The following is a 15,650-nucleotide window of genomic DNA, read 5'->3' on the forward strand; positions in this document are numbered from 1 at the left end:
GTAGCTATTGCCAGGTCTCTTAGCAGGGTTGGGGGCAGGCATTGGTGTTTCCCACCCTGCAGACCATCACTTGCTCTCCCAGTCATTGCTGCTTGCATCTGAGCCGGCTGTGGGGAAGGACCTGCCAGGCTCATTGCTGTTGGTGACTCGCATGGATGGGCCAGGGGCTCTATCCAGGCTCTATCTGGGGCAGCTTCTGGCAGCCTGTGCTTGAGGAGCAACAAGTTTTACTTATTCTTGCCTGATTTGGCTTGAAACGAAGCGTATGGCAGCTGAACGGCCTTCTTTCCTAATTCCTACCCCTGTTTGATTGCACTATTGTTTCTTTGGGCATATTAAAACAGAATTTGACTTCACTCGTTATCCGTTGTCCCCCGCGCTGCCTCCATGTAATCGGCTTGCTGTGCGCTCTCAAAATCCTTTGCTTTGTGCAGCAAGGTTTGCTAACGAGCAGAATGTAATTGGGGGGGTGGGGGGTGTTGGATTGGGTTTTTGTTGGGTTTTTTTTTGCTTTTGGGGTGGTTTTGTTTTTTTAGGAAATTATACAAAACAGCATACCCATAAAAGCTGATGATTCATGATGGTTTGTTTTGTTCTCGTAACGCAACCCAAACTAAAAAGCCATTCATCAACCGGCAAAGGCTGCTCCTGGATGTCTTGGGGTAGCTGGCAAAGGATAATTCATCCCCAGCCGGAGAAAAGCGCACACCATTTATTTCTCCATGTTCAGGGTAGTGATGGGAAGATGAGCCACTCCCAAATTTAAATACCTGCAGTGGGAAAACTAAGCTGTCCGGGCTGAAGTAGCCTAGCTTGTGTTTGGCACTAGGCATATGTGCTTTTCCACAGAACCTGGGTGTTTTATTTCATTGTCTGAGTTTAGTAAATTCCATCCACCGTAACAAATTTCAAGCAGCAAGCCAAGGTAGCAAGCTGCTGAGAGGAATTGCACTCACACCTTGCGCTTTGGTGTGGGGAGGGACACGGTCGTACCCCCAAACAAAAGCCTCTTCGTTACGGAAAGCACCCAAGTGGCATTTCAGCCAAAACCATTTCCAAGCTGCTGAATTGCTTTTAAAGGCCAGGTTGAGCCAGCCTGTAATTTCAGTGACTTGCTTAAAGAAAAAAACAACACCCACGCTGAATTGGACTCCAAAGCACCGTGCATCATCCGGTTCGTTGAGAGCAGCCTCATGGAAAGGTCAGGGTTTCTGGGTTTTGGGGGATTGTTGACAGACCTTGCTGTGTCAGTCAGAGGGCCTTTTCCAAAGTGTTTTTCAGTGTGAGCGACTCAGAGTTTCTCTTGCTCTCGGGACGCACCTGCTGAAAATGTGAACGTTCCAAACCACGCTGCCACCAAGCTGCTTACAGCTCCCTTTCCATCCAGCCTTCTCTTTAGGTATGCTGCCCTTGACACGCTGCGTACCAGAGGGCCAGCCTTGTGGTGCTGTACCAGTTGGCACAAGCAAGTGGATCTCTTCAAACCAATGGGGTTTGGGAAGAGAATTGCAAAGAATGTGTATGATTTAAATTGTTCTCGCAAGAAATGCTAAGCAACTGTCTAGTGGATTTTCAGCTGCTGCTGGCAGCATCTGTAAAAGGTCTCGTGTCTCTCTCGTGCCATGTCAGCAGAAAGCTTCCACGATAGGAACGCAGGGATAAGCTGCGGGAGGGTGCGGGTTTGCAGTCCGGTGGCTGCCATATTTACACATGGCAGGAACGGAGGCTGGTTACGTACTGACCATCTGCTTGCTTCCTCTATATGACTGCTAGAAGGTGGAACTGGGCAGGGAGGAAGGAGAATGGCATGGCGGGACACTGGAGTGAAAAGCCAGTGCTGGGATGTGAGTGTCCAGAGAGTGACAAACCCCTCCAGCTGAGCATCCCTGTCTTGTTCCTGTGCTGGGCTCCTTGAGAGCATTTCTGAGTGTGTTTCTGACATGTATTCATGTATCATTGCTTCGAGAAACTTTGTCACCTATTGTTGTGGTTGTCCCAGTCCAGCTAAAAGATGTGAACCCTGCCATGAGGCCGGGCACACAGAGAAGCTGCAGGTTTTTGGAGGATGCTCTGTAATCCTGGCTGCATTTCTGCCACCAGCGGGGAAGGAGAGACTTTATTTAATTCTAATAACTGTAGAGATAATGTTGGCTTTGTGATAGTCCTGGGCACAGCTGTTCTGCAATATCCACGTCGGTACACGATATGAATGGCTAGCAAGGTATCGAGCCTCGAGGATGTTTTCCTTGCTTTTCAGAGCTTGAATGGATTGCATTGGTTTATTGGAATAGCGCTGACTTTGTGCTCACAGTAATTAATTCCCTTTTCCGGGCTGGGGGGAAGGTTGGTTATAATTTCCTGCATTCTTTTATCATAAGGCCAAAGGAGAAACTCAGAGTAGCGAGCAGATAGGAGCGCTGCATACATGCATTTTAAATCCAAGCAGTTAAGAAGACAGATTGTTATTTTTCTCCCCCCAGAGCAGTGCTCTCTCTGTGTTTGCATACAATTTTAAACTGAGGCAACCTGGAGGACTGGTGCTCTAGGACACAGTGTCTGTTTGAGATCCCTGGCTGTAGTTGCAGCTAGCCCTGACTGTAAATCCATGCCCCCCTCCTTTGTAGGGGCAGTTCAGTGGGCTGGAGACAGGCATTTCATCTACTAGTTGTTTACGTGGCACAGGGCAGCACGAGGAGGAGGGGTGTTGGGTGAGAGGGGCACAGGTTTATGCTGACCCAAGCCCCTTTCTCCTGGTCTTTGGGTATGGAGCGGTGGGGAACAAGGATGGAAAGCCTGCCCTCCTGCCCGCCGTGCCAGGGAACGGCCCTTCCAAGGACCGCTGGTCGAGGGCTTCCCGCAAGCAGGGGAAAACACAGCGATAAGAGACAGGAACCAAACTTGCTCAGGGGCAGGAAGGGCAAAAAAAAACCCAACCAGGGAAAGAATGACCTCTTGGATGGTTTTGCTGATTTTGGCTATTTTTTTTTCCCAAAGGTGACAAGCACGTGGTGGCTTTCACTGCCCTGGGGTCCCCTGTAATATCGCTCCTGCTTTGTGGCCATAGCTACATGCAGTGAATGTGTCAGCAAAACATCCAGGGCAGCAAATATCTGTAATACTGTCCAAAAAGGACTAGACTTCTAAAAGGGAAACATGAGGTTTCCGAGAAGGGCTGTGGACAGCTTCCCACAGCTACCTTGACTGGTTTGTCCCTGGCAAGCATCACAGGAAGCGCTATGGACCTTGCAGAAAAGGGGTGAATGCCAAGCCAGGGGAGCCTCGGGTATTTAAAGCGCCACGGTCCTTCCCTTTCTCCCCTCTCCGGGCGCAGGGGTGGGGGCCGGTTCCCGAGCCCTGCGATGCCTGTTGCCTTGCCAACACGGTGTGAAGGAGATGTTGGAGCGAAGAGGCAAAGAGATGGTTGCTTCTGCTGCATAGCCATGATGCCAGGCGGGTCTGGGCAGTGGGGAGAGGAGGAGGAGGGCTTTACCTGCTTCAAAAACCCTCCTTTACATAAGCATGGAAAGGGGGAATTGCAGCATGCTTGCAGAAGCATGCCATGTTTGCTCCTTGCTGCTTCTGACATAGCACAGCAGCCTAAATTTTTAATGATGGGTAGTGACAAAATGTCAATTCAAATTTCAAAGCTGGGGGTTTTTTATTGCCTCTTTTTTTTCTTTTCCCCTCCCGCCCTTTCTTCTGTCTAAGGCAGCAAAGTCAGGGAGCTCGATGGAGTTTACAGTCAACTGGGTGCCTGCGGTCCTTATTGACAGAGCTGATACCTGCTGGTGTTTACTGTGCACATATCAAGGAGGAGCAGTAAATTGAAAATTGCTTCTAATGGGCTCAGTTTGCATGTTTTAATACTTCTCAGGAGAAAACAAGCACTGTAGAGATGTGAAAATAGAGCAGGCGCAGCAGTATAGAGTCATAGAATAGTTTGGGTTAGAAGGGACCCCAAGGATCACAGAGTTCCAATCCCCTGCCACAGGCAGGGACACCAACCTCCAGGCCTGGAGCTACACAGGGTTGCACAGGGCCCCATCCACCCTGGCCCTGAACACCCCCAGGGACAGCCCTCGCCCCCCCGCCCTCTCTGGGCAGCTTGTTCCAGCCCCTTACCACTCTCTCTGTAAAGAACTTCCCCCTAATCTCTCCTCTAACCCTTCCCTCCTTCAGCTTCACTCCATCCCCCTTGTCCTGATAGTGGCTGCACTTTGAACAAGCTGATTCCCCTCCTGTTCCTCTGCTCTCTTCAGGGACTGGAAGGCTGCAATGAGGTCCCCCCACAGCCTTCTGTTCTCCAGGCTGAACAAGCCCAGCTCCCTCAGCCTCCCTTCATAGGTGAAAAGAGGTAGCACATGTTGCTCGTGTTGTTCTTTTTATGGCTTGTGTCCATGCTGAGGTAGTTCAGATGCCCAAAGTCCAGCAGACAATCTCTGCCTCTTTTTGTAGGAGTTTGAGGAGCTGTGCTGGCATCACTCTGGGGTTACACTGTTGGTGGGGTGGTCACTTGGCACCGCTCTCAAGGTTTTCTACGAGGTCCCTCTGTGCCTGGGGCTTCTCCAGGAGTCCCTTCCCCAGCATCAGCCCACAGAAGTTATATGTTGCCTGGCCCACCGTTTGTGGGAAAGTAATATTTTGGTCAAAAAGAGGAAAATAGGAAATGTGAAGTCTTTTCTTGCTGCTGTTTTGCCTTGGAGCGTGCCGCTGCAGACAGCGGCGGGTTGAAGTCGCTAGCTGTAGCTGTCTCGTTCTTTCTCGAGGCAGTGTTTTGATAAATGTTGATGAGTTTAACTGTAAAACTAAATGACATTTATAACACGATGTATGCTTTACCCATTGCTTAATTGTATCTAATGGTGTTGCGTGTAAAAGGCATTTACCGTTTTACTTTTGTTTAAAATGACAATCTAAACCTCGAGGCCCGTGGGTTTTTGCACAGAGATGAAGACTTCATTAAAAACTAAGTGCAATCCTGTTTCTGAAAGGCATCCACAGCTTTAAGAAATAGGTGACAAACTGCACAATGTGCTGGGTAAGAGAGGAGCATCATCACAGTGCTTTGACTTCAGGTGCTCCCGTGGCTCTGGCTGCTTTTGGAAAGCTGGATGAGTGGGAAGCTTGTCCTGTTTTCGCCTCACCTCTGCCATCTGCCATGGTAGGGTGCTGCCAAGCTGTGGTCCCCATCCCTGCCCTGGGTTCCCATCCCTGCCCTGGGTCCACATCCCTTAGGGCTGGGGTGGCACAGGCAGCATGTGATGCTCAATTCACTGGCTTTGGGGTGGACGGAGCATCAGTGGGGCTTTTGGTTGCAAACCACACCTGCTGATTTGAGTAGGACCACATCCAAAAATGCTTCCTGTCTTCTTGTTGTTGTCTCTCTGTTTCTCTTCCTGCCCCATCACTGTAGCTCTGGAGGCAGAAAGGGGGTTTGGGCTGACGCAGGTTGTAAACCCAGGGGTTTGTTTTGCTCTGCAGTGCATGATTTCTTTTCCCTTCCTTCCGACTTTGCCTTTGTCCTGTCAGCCAGCAGACAGACAGAGATTCTCTGCTGAAAACAAGGCATGAGGAATGAGGGAGCATCCATCCAGCAAGCTGCATCTCTAAAAAGAAACAGCGGATCAGAGCTTTGTGCCTCTCCTGCTCAGCCGGCAGCACGCTGACAGCAGGCAGCGGCGTGTTGAGGAGCATCTGCCCTCTTCCCAGGCTTAGAGAAAATCCCACAGACGAAAGGGGGAAAAAAAACATAGACGTGAAAATGTGTTTTATTTCCTCAGGCTTGGCAGGACTCCTGGGCAGGGGCTGAAGGGGGGCACAGGCTGATTCTGTAGCGAGTGGATTAATGCTTAAAGCCATTAGTGTTGGTCTTTCCCTAACATAAATCCGATGGCTGGCAGATAGAGAGCCGATTCCACGTTTTCTCTTCCTCCTCTGTAAAATAATAAATGGGGTAAAATAGCTCTGAGAGCTGCCGTTATCACAGGGATGAATCAGGACAGTTGGTGTTGCAGGAGACTTAAAACTTACAAATACGCTGCCCTTTAGGCTAGCATTCATCACTGTGTCTGATCTGCAGTCGAGGTGAAGGGCTTTTGTTATAACATGCCTTTTTATCCTTTCTGGGCAGTACAGGTTGGAAGGGCCTCTTGCTTGGAGCCAAATGCTGATGCTGAGATTTCTCCCCTCCAAAAAAAAAAAAAAAAACTAACCCAGGGTGAAGTGAGCTGTCTGGTCCCACCAGCTGGGTTTCCCTGGATGGCCAAGGTGGTATGGTAACTCCAGGAGAGACAAGGAGTGGAAGCTTTTGTCCTTCGTGGTCGATGCTCTGGAGGTAAAGTTCTGTGGGTGTTTTATGGGCAGCACTCAAATTAACATCTGTGTCTAATGCAGCAAGGAAAGTGGTGTGGTTTAGAGCCAGCCACACGCTGGCTGAGCCAAAGAGGGGGTCCAGAATGCCCCAAGAACAGTAGTACCTTATGGTTTATTGTCCATTATTCCCTTGTGCTTTGTGGTGCTTTCTACAGGTCCTCACCTGTGTTAGTGGCTCTGTTGTTTGGTCCTTGCCTTTGGCAGAGGAGGAACTGAGGGCTTCAGTGCAGGCAGTTGAGGGAGGTCCTTTCTTTAGGAAAGAGATCAGGCTGATGTTGATCAAAATGCAGCCTGGCTGCTCTATGGAAATAGAGATTTCTCAGGTTTAAAAGATATTATTAAGCTGTGCATTGTGACAGATGCTGCTGACGGTTTAAAAAACCCAAACAAGAGGATGTTACAAAACCTGCAAGAACTGGGTTATAGGTAGGGATGTAAGACGTATCCACTCATTACAGTAAAGTGAAACCCATCATCCGACTGGAAACAAAGCTTGCAGCGGCTGCCAGCCTCCACGGGGCAGAGAGAGAGGTGGCAGTGCAGGTGGCAAAGGATGGGGATGTCAGTTCTCCCTTTCCATGTGAGGGTTGAGGCGGTGGCAGCTCACTGTGGCAGAGGCAGAAGGGAGCAGAGCAGAGCAGTGCAGGCTCGTGGGCAGTGGGGTCCACACATGTCATCCGTGTTTTCTCCCCATAGCTCCGTCTGTGTGTTAAACTCCTGATGAGCTGAGGTCTCCTTCCTCATGTCTCAGCACTGCGTGTCCTTCCCAGCAATCGATGTAGCCGGCAGAGACGATGCCAGAGGAGGAGTTCTGTATTTGGGTGGCATCAATAATAAATGAGTGTTGATCCTAATTGAGTATTATTTAAACATGCTGAACGGAGACAGCGGTCTGCTGGGACCATCTCATGTTGTCAAACTGCATCTCCCTTGCCGACGCTGCTTCCGAGCAGCAGCAGGGAGACCAAAGGCTTGGGTTTTAGGCGCCGTCCTTGGCGGGCCATACCCTGCAGTGAGGGGCAACGCAGGCCAAGGGTGCTTGCCCTGTATTTTCCGCTTCTTCTTCCCCACTTCTCCCTTTCAGCATCCCCTTTGGAGGCATCTTGGGGAGGGGTGGCCATCTCCTCCCACCTCACTTCCTCCACCCCTTCTGCAGAAAGACTTTCTCAGTATCCTGTGCAGGAGCAGTGCTCGCACAGACGATGCTCTCCAATCAACCCCTGCCCTTACAAGAGCAAGACATTCTTTTAATAAGGGACATTCTATGGACTGTCAGCTTCCAGACTAAAAGCAAGAGATCAGCTGCTTCTGTTTCTGGAAAGCTGGTCTTCTGGAAAGCTAGCTCAACTGCCTGAGCATCCCTACGTAGATAGAGATATATAGATGTAAAAATAAAATGAAAAGCTGCAGCAGCAACATCTTTTATTTAAGACCTGTCAAATGGGTTACAAAATTAGTTCTAAAACAGGAAAAACATGTCGTGCAGCTTTCCAACTTCAGCTGCAGCAGCAAAATGTGTAAATTGGGCTCTGGGATATGGGAAGCTCCATTGTGGTGAGCGTGATTCGTAGGATTCCTCCTCTGAATGCTCTGAACCCCTTAACTTGAAATATGGCCATACCCTGAAAGACTAAATTTCTGGCAATTGTTATAAATTGCTTTCTCTCTGGTTAGAAACGTGGGATAAAACCCCTGGGATTTGTGGAACAACAGGCTTTGTTGCAGAAACCGGTGCTTGTGCTGTGAGCCGTGCCAAATTCTTGCCTGCCTGGTTCCCAGGAGCCTGCTTGGCTGCGTCCTCCCACAGCCAGTGATGGACACGCTCTGTATTGATCCCAGATACGTTCCTCATTGATCCTCAGCAGCCTTGGAGAGGATAGGTGATGCGTGGCTGCGGAATCGTATCTATCGATACCCTGGTAATGCAAAGGCAAGCGTGACGTTACGTGGCCCTTCGACATCTCCGTACGGTTTTGGTCGCAAAGCGGGTAGGTAGAATTCCCCAATGCCGTTCCATCGTGTGGAAATTCACAGCTGTTCCAAGCAAATACAGCCGCTGCTGTCAGTTTGCAGCTATTGTCATCTTTTATTCTTACTCTTTAAGCAAGAAAAGCTGTAAAGGTGGCTACAGCAGGGTTTTTTTTTCCCTCTGCAGATTGAATAGCTGCGCGCAGCGTGCTTGAGCTCGCAGTATATTTTTCTGAAGCGCCTGTTTCGTAACGTAAACACGCTGCACACACCACCACCCCCCCTCCTTCCTCCCAAGAAGTCATTTTTAGCACGATCTTGCATGTTCTCTCCAAAACGAGGAGAGTAATTCAGCAGGGAAGCGGGAGCTGGAGCTTGGTGAGAGCTGGGGAAAGGTGCTGAAAGCGTTCACACGTGTGTGTTGCGCGCGCGCTAAAATATGGACCGAGAAAGAGGGGTAGCGGGACCCTGCGGTTCCAGAAGGGGCACAGAAGGCATCGTACCTTGCCAAGGAGTGGCTCCTTCCTTGGCAAGGCACTTTGTTAATGGCAGGCGATACCTGTATTTTCACAGGTCCGCAATAGCAACCTTTTGGAATAGTTTTTTGAACATTAATTCCACCCACCCACCTTTTTTTTTGGGGGGGTTGTTTTTTCTTCTTCCTCCCACGCCCCAACCGGGAACTGATGCTTTTTTAGCACTGTTAGGTGATACCAAAACTGGTAGCAACAGAATCGGCAGTAAAGAGGGTTTTTTTCAGGGCAAAGCTTGACATCAGTGTGTTGAGGATGACAGTAGGACAAACCTGAAAATAAGATCTTTCTAGAATTCTGTGTGTTTGCTGCCGTTCCTTTTTCTGATGAGCTTTTCACCCTGGGTAGTGGAGTTGTGTTTTGGCCACACTGGCCATGGTGAAGATGCTGAAGTGGGAAGAAGAGCTCCTCGAGTGCAGGAAGACCTTGGCAAGGCTTGCCTCAGGGTCACAGAACAGGTAATTAGATCTTATTAGAAGAGAAAGGTGCCCCTCCAAAATTTTAGTTGTAAGTCATGGGGGAAAACAGCACCCTTCCTCTGAGGCCAAGGATCAAATTAATTGTTTGGAGCCCGTGGCCTGGGAGAGTTATCACTGGTTATCATGCACTGGTGCAGGCAGCATCCTGCTGCCTTTTCTCCTGCTTTCCCATTTTCCCAAAGAGCTTTTTTATGCAAGCAGATGACAGTATCCCTCCCTCCCTCCATATACCTTGGGCAGGCATGGAGGATGTCCAGGCATCTCCCTTGTTCCTGTGTTGTTCCTGAGAGACAGTGTGCAGTGTTGATTTTAGAGGGCTGCTATCTCCATGATGGGTGGAGGGAGAGTAGAAACTGCTTGGCGAAGAGAAGTGAGGACAGAGAGACAAACCTGCTGGAGGAGGTGGGTTGCTTGGTGTTTATAGAACCCGTTTGATGTTTATCTCAACGTTGGCTGGTTGTTTAACCACCGTGTTCCTTGTAGATGGCTGAAAATTGATAGATGGGTTTTGACATTCAAATGATGCTAATTCCTCGGATCGATCATTGTGTCACTATTCCTCGAGCAAGTTTGTGTATCTGCGTGGGTCGTCTCGTTTGATTCCATGTATTAGGAGGAATTTTGTGTAAGTTTATGGGCTTTATATAGTTTGGGTATCGTGAAAATTACTCTTTCTTGCCCGGCGTTGGTGTCGGTATCCTGTGGACTGAATCAGCAGTGCTGCTGCTCATTGTGGAGTACCTGTGGCTCATCTTTTGTTAGAAATGGCAGAACTGTACTCATGAGCACGTGTCTGTCATCTTCCCCTCTTTTCTCCCTGACTCTTTGCTCTGTCCCGGTGTGTTGTGAGTGGAAGAAGAATTGATCTTTGGTGTGACCGCTGCATCTGAGCCGAGGTCCCGGGGCTGGGACCAGCTGAGAAGAACTTGTTTGAAACACAGGTTACCTGTCAGTATCTGTCTACACTGTCCTAAAAGTGGGGACTGCAGCTGTCTAAGGCAGAACAGCAGGTATTTGTACAACAAGGAACTGCTGTCTAATGCAAGGACATTGCACAGGGGCTTCTAGAGTCTGTTAGCACTTGATAGATAAGATCTATCCAGTTATAATTCCTTTGAGGTTTCTTTTTTCCCATTGCCCGTGCTGATGCTCTGCCTTTCCTGCAAGGTATTGCTGACTTGCAGGCGACTAAACTTGGCTTTCAGCAGCAGGTTCCCTTTGGTTTCTCCCAACTCCTGCCATTCTGTGTCTGGCCCCTGAACTTAGTCCCCCACCCCGACCTTTCCTCTTCTGTTACGACACACTGCAGTGCCTTAAACACATCTGCTGTAACGCTCCTCAAAATACCTGTATACTGCCAGTAAGTAGGTACACAGAAACTCTGGAGAACCTTGGCCTGAAGAGCGTTCTCACCCCTGCTCCTTGTATGTTTATTGTAGTTAGCATTGCTGACAGGCAGAACTTTCTTGCCGTGGGAAGTGGGTGCAGGCATGGACACAGGCACGCAGAGAAGTTAATGGGTATGGTCTGGTGCTTTCAGTTAAGCAAGCAAATCTAGGTCAGCAGAGCAAGGGGAGCTTTGCAGACTGGGGCTGGATTAGACGCCCTTTGATTCAGCATAAATAGGCGAAGCCGGCGTGTCCTCACATGCACCCTGCCCCTGGCTGACCCCGGGAGAACAAACACCTTCCGGATGCCAGCCTGGACTGGGATGTTGGACTTCTAAAGCCATCAGTCAGCGGGCTTAATGTACCCGCATCCCGGCATGAAAAGCTTCAGTGGCTTGAACTTCAAATAATTTATTTCTAAATTACTTCTCCTGTAATTCTTATTAATTCAAATAGGCTTCTAAGCTGATGTAAAATTCAGTAAATGCAAGGAACAGTTTAATGAATTGAAAATAGGATTGAGTCTTTTAAAGTAAATGTAAAAAAATATGCTAGCAATAATTGCTTAGATGGAAATCGAATCTTAATAGCTTTGTTAATGATTTGTAGTGAATATTGCGTTTATGAGAACGTATCATCAAGCTGATCCTTGTGCAAGAACCTTGTTCTGAATGGGTTTGATAAAATTATTCCCCAGAAGCGGTTGGTAACATTTAATATTTTTGCCTGTGCTGCCTTTGAACGCTGCTTCCGCCGGAGCCCGACTGTGGCTGTTAAGGATGGCCTGTGCACTGGTTGGTGTGGTGAGGATGGCTGGATGCTCATCCTTTGATTCCAGGGACTTGAGCATGCTCGCCTTTGAGGAGAGTGGAGTGGGTGTCTATGATGGGTGTTACTCTGCTTGATAACAACTTTTTGTGTCGCTGGGTAAAGTTCACCGGTCTGGAGAAGGGAAATTCCTACCAGGAAGGCCGAAAAATGTGCTGAGATGTCAGCTTGGCACCATCAGGCATGGAAAGGTCCCTGACAGTTTATCAGTCTCCTTTCCAAGTGACACAGACCTTTCGTCAGACGTTTATTTCCAGGGCATGTCCAGTAATAAGTACAAGTTGGAAAGAGAAATGACGAGAATGCACCAGAGTGTGAATAATGCCCCCAGATTTACTGTTTGCCTCCTCATGCGTAATGCCTGCGTGGTCCGAAAGCAGACCTGAGTCATTACCACGAGGAACCTCAAATATCATTCCCCCGGCCAGAGTCCCTTGGGTGCCATTGCCCGGTCCGACCTTGGCTCCACACACCTCCAGCTCGCCTTCCAATCTTGACAGGATTCCTGATAGTTACAGAGGAATCGAAATGCAAAGTGCTTTTCTTCATATTCCCATCCTCAGCTTTCTTTAACGCGTGAAGCAGATTTCTCCGCGTGCGTTTGAGGCAATGATTCGATTCATTAGGAGGAGAGTTTTCGAGGTGATGACCTGTAAATGATTACAAGGCTCCCACGGCATAATTGCATTGAATTCTTCTTTTCCTGCTTCTGGACATTAATAGCGCCTGCTGATTACACTGAGTGAGTAAAAACCAGTTCCCTAAAGTCTATCTGCTCGAGTCAAAGGATAAATGCTTCTCGCAGCGAATTCTTCATGCTCTCAAATCCAGCCAGGAGAACGGGCCAGGATGAAACAGCTTCTTTGCTGTAACAAGCGTGCCCCGTGACGGGGCCGTGCAGCGGTCATTTTACAAAGAGTGGTCCTTTTTCCTCGATTCCCATGGTAGAGCTCCCCTCTGATGGCTCCTCTTTAATTTAGTGGCTGCTGGTCTTGGCATTTTTCAGGGGGATAATTGTTCAGGGAACTTAATTCCAGCCCTGCCAGACCTAGAATGTGGTGTGTGAGGTGTGTTTGTGTAGTAACCAATGATCACAGGGTCCCGGGTCCTTACAGCCCCAGCTGCTTGGAGGACCCCCGGGTCAGCGACTCACCAGCCAACGTTCCCCCTGCTTGTGTTTCATTTCCAAAGGAAAGGTGCTGACGTTGTTTCTGATTTCACTGTTGTGTCTCTGCTCTCTTCTGAAGGTGATGGTCAGAACTTGGTTACCGAGGATGTGACCGTGGTGGAGGGAGACGTGGCCACCATCAGCTGCCGAGTCAAGAACAGCGACGACTCAGTGATTCAGCTCCTGAATCCCAACAGACAGACGATTTATTTCAGAGACTTCAGACGTAAGTTTCATCCGTCCTTGTTTGGCAACAACTTCTCCCGAAACCCTTTGCCGAGATCTCTTCTTTTAACGTGATGCTAGACACTTAAAGTTCAGTCAATTCTTCAGAGGGTGGATGAGACAGGCAATCATAATCTTTCTCCTTAATGGAAACCTTGATGGTCCCCTTTAAAAGTCAGCCCGCCTTACTTTGCAATAGGAATTGATTGTAGTCATTCAGGGTGAATTGCAATCGAGTGCCAAATATTTAGCTGACACAAACAAATTGAATAGGGCAACGCAGAGGCAGTGTGATGTTCTCAGAGATAATCTGTTTGGTTGGAAGACAGAGAGTTTTGAGGTGATCCATGTAGAAGTGCAGTTTCATGAGGAGCGTTTTGCCTGCGTGTCCCTGAGCCATGCGATACATGTGCAAAGATTTGCTGATGGGATTTGCTTGTGTTGAGTTTTCACAGCAGCCTGAGATCAGAGCTGGTTTATGGGCCCAGCCTTAAGGGTAAGAAGCAGGATGGAAAGGGGCAGTCGGGAACCCCGGGGGTGCTTCTCTAGGTGCTGCTGCTGTTTTTGTAGACTTTGTGGTGTCAAAGAGGGGATGCAGCACCCCCCTCACATTCACTAAGGGTGTTCTTGCTCCACAGCACTGAAGGACAGCAGGTTCCAGCTAGTGAACTTCTCCAACAGCGAGCTCCGGGTCTCCTTGACAAATGTCTCCATTTCTGATGAAGGAAGATACTTCTGCCAGCTCTACACTGATCCCCCCCAGGAAATATACACCACGATTACAGTGCTCGGTAAGGACCAAATGGGTGCTTGTGGTGAACTTTGTACTCCCTGGGTGTGTCAGGAGAGGTCCAGCCACCCAGTGAAACCTTGAGGTCAATTAATGGAAAGCAATGGCTCCCCATTGATTTTAGTGAAAATTAATGAGATGAAAATTCCTCCTTATCTTTGGTGAAATTAAGTCCTTAGGTTTTTATACGTTAAGTATGAGCAGTTCTTCTATAACCATGACATTTATCACCACCTTCGGAGTTCTAGTGCCCTTTCTGATATTCATAGGAGTGGGAAGCTGTCTTCCAGCTCTTCCCTCTAATCCCACACAGGTAAAAACTGGTTGGATTTCCTTTTCCAAGGAATGTGTTTCCCACCAAAGACCCGCACGGTCATCACTCGGACTTCAGTGTATCTTGAAGCTCTGTTAAAGAGGCGTTTTGCCCATCTGCTTCCGATGAGACTTACTTAGGAGAGGAGAGCCAAGTTTGGAGGTGCCCTCCTTTGTAGTCAGTATTCGGGGAGAGCTTTAATGTCTGCTGCGACACGCTGTGCAGATTTATTCATGCTTAATCAGAAGATGCCAACATCCCAAACGCGTGGCCCATCCTGCTCTCGTTAGAGACGAGCCGCAAGTGACTAATTCATCCGTTTGATCATCCGGGTGATATTTAAGCATGTTTGCTCTTCACAAGCTCTAAACCACCTTAGTCAGGTGTGAACCATGCAGCTGCCTAATCGTATTGATCGGAGCAAGGTTGAGTTTCCTTTGGAAGGTCGGGGGGGGGGGAGGTTTGAAGGTGTGAGTCCGTGCTGTACTGAGTACTGGATTTGGCCTCCGTGACTCTGAACAGCAGGAGACAGAAATTGCTATGCGAGGCTAGAGGCGTGGCGAGTAAAGCAGTTCCAAATGTCAGCTGTTGTGTTTCCTCTCCTTGTCAGAAGAAGTCAAGAAATGTGTACAGAGTCGAGCCGTTGGGTGGGGGTTTTTTTTGTTGGTTGGGTTGTTTTCTTTTTTAAATAGCAGCATACGCCACCGAGCAGCGCGGGAGGCTGAAGCTCTTCCCTGGAATGGTGCCTGCCTGGGAGAGACAAGAGAAAGTTACAGATTTGATAAAGTGATAATTTGCAGTGAGTCTACGATGATTATTAGGTAGAGAGGGAAAGCGCTTACCCTGATTACTGCGAAACCGCCTATCAAAGGATTTGATCGATTGAAAGATCAAAGAAATGCTGGTGGCTAGTCTCCTCTAGTAGATTTTATGGCTTTTCCTGATGGTTTTGTCTTGTGTTGGTGATTGAAAAACGTTCTGCTTTTCTGTGTTTTTTTTAATCAATTATGTGTTGTGTGGGATTGTTTTTCTTTTTTTGTGTGTTCTAGTCCCACCACGCAACTTGGTAATTGATATCCAGAAAGAAATCGCCACTGAGGGAGAAGAGATTGAGCTGAACTGCACTGCCATGGCCAGCAGACCAGCCACCACCATCAGATGGTTCAAGGGAAACAAGGAGCTGACAGGTAGTGATACCCTCTCAGTCATTCGGGTTTTTCAGATAGCCAAAAGCATTGATGTAATGCTGGGTATATTTCTTCTCTGTTGCCAGTTTAAGGGGGAAAATAAAAAGCAAAAGAAGAAAGAAAAAAACTGTAGAGTGAGCTGCTTGACATGCCAGCTCAGGAACAAAGAAAGGAATATGTGGGCAGACAGCTTATTCTCTAACACAGAAGGGCTGCGCTCCGTTTGGTCCTCAGCCTACCTGCCAGGCTTGAGGACGGGGTTCTGGAGGTTTTCCATCATGGTGGGTGACCTTGAGGAGTGCCCAAGCCGTGCCATGAGCATATTTCTGCGGGGGTTTAGGTGGCTTTCTGCCTGGGTTTGGGGATGAGGAGGATTGTCTGGGCTGTAATGGTTTTCAG

General features: G+C 48.6%; 1 protein-coding gene across 3 annotated transcripts in view; it reads left to right on the top strand.

Annotated features, from left to right (window-relative positions):
* The window catches only part of CADM1 (cell adhesion molecule 1), a 126,323-nt gene that overhangs the window by 70,760 nt on the left and 39,913 nt on the right, over positions 1–15,650 (top strand). For all 3 annotated transcript variants that reach the window (XM_084274821.1, XM_084274822.1, XM_084274823.1), the window contains exons 2-4: positions 12,816–12,962; positions 13,600–13,752; positions 15,114–15,251. In XM_084274821.1, the coding sequence (XP_084130947.1) occupies positions 12,816–12,962; positions 13,600–13,752; positions 15,114–15,251 (438 nt within the window). The remainder of the gene's footprint in view (positions 1–12,815; positions 12,963–13,599; positions 13,753–15,113; positions 15,252–15,650) is intronic.

This window comes from Gallinula chloropus (assembly GCF_964237585.1).
Source record: "Gallinula chloropus genome assembly, chromosome: 24".
In the NCBI taxonomy this organism is placed as follows: Eukaryota; Metazoa; Chordata; class Aves; order Gruiformes; family Rallidae; genus Gallinula; species Gallinula chloropus.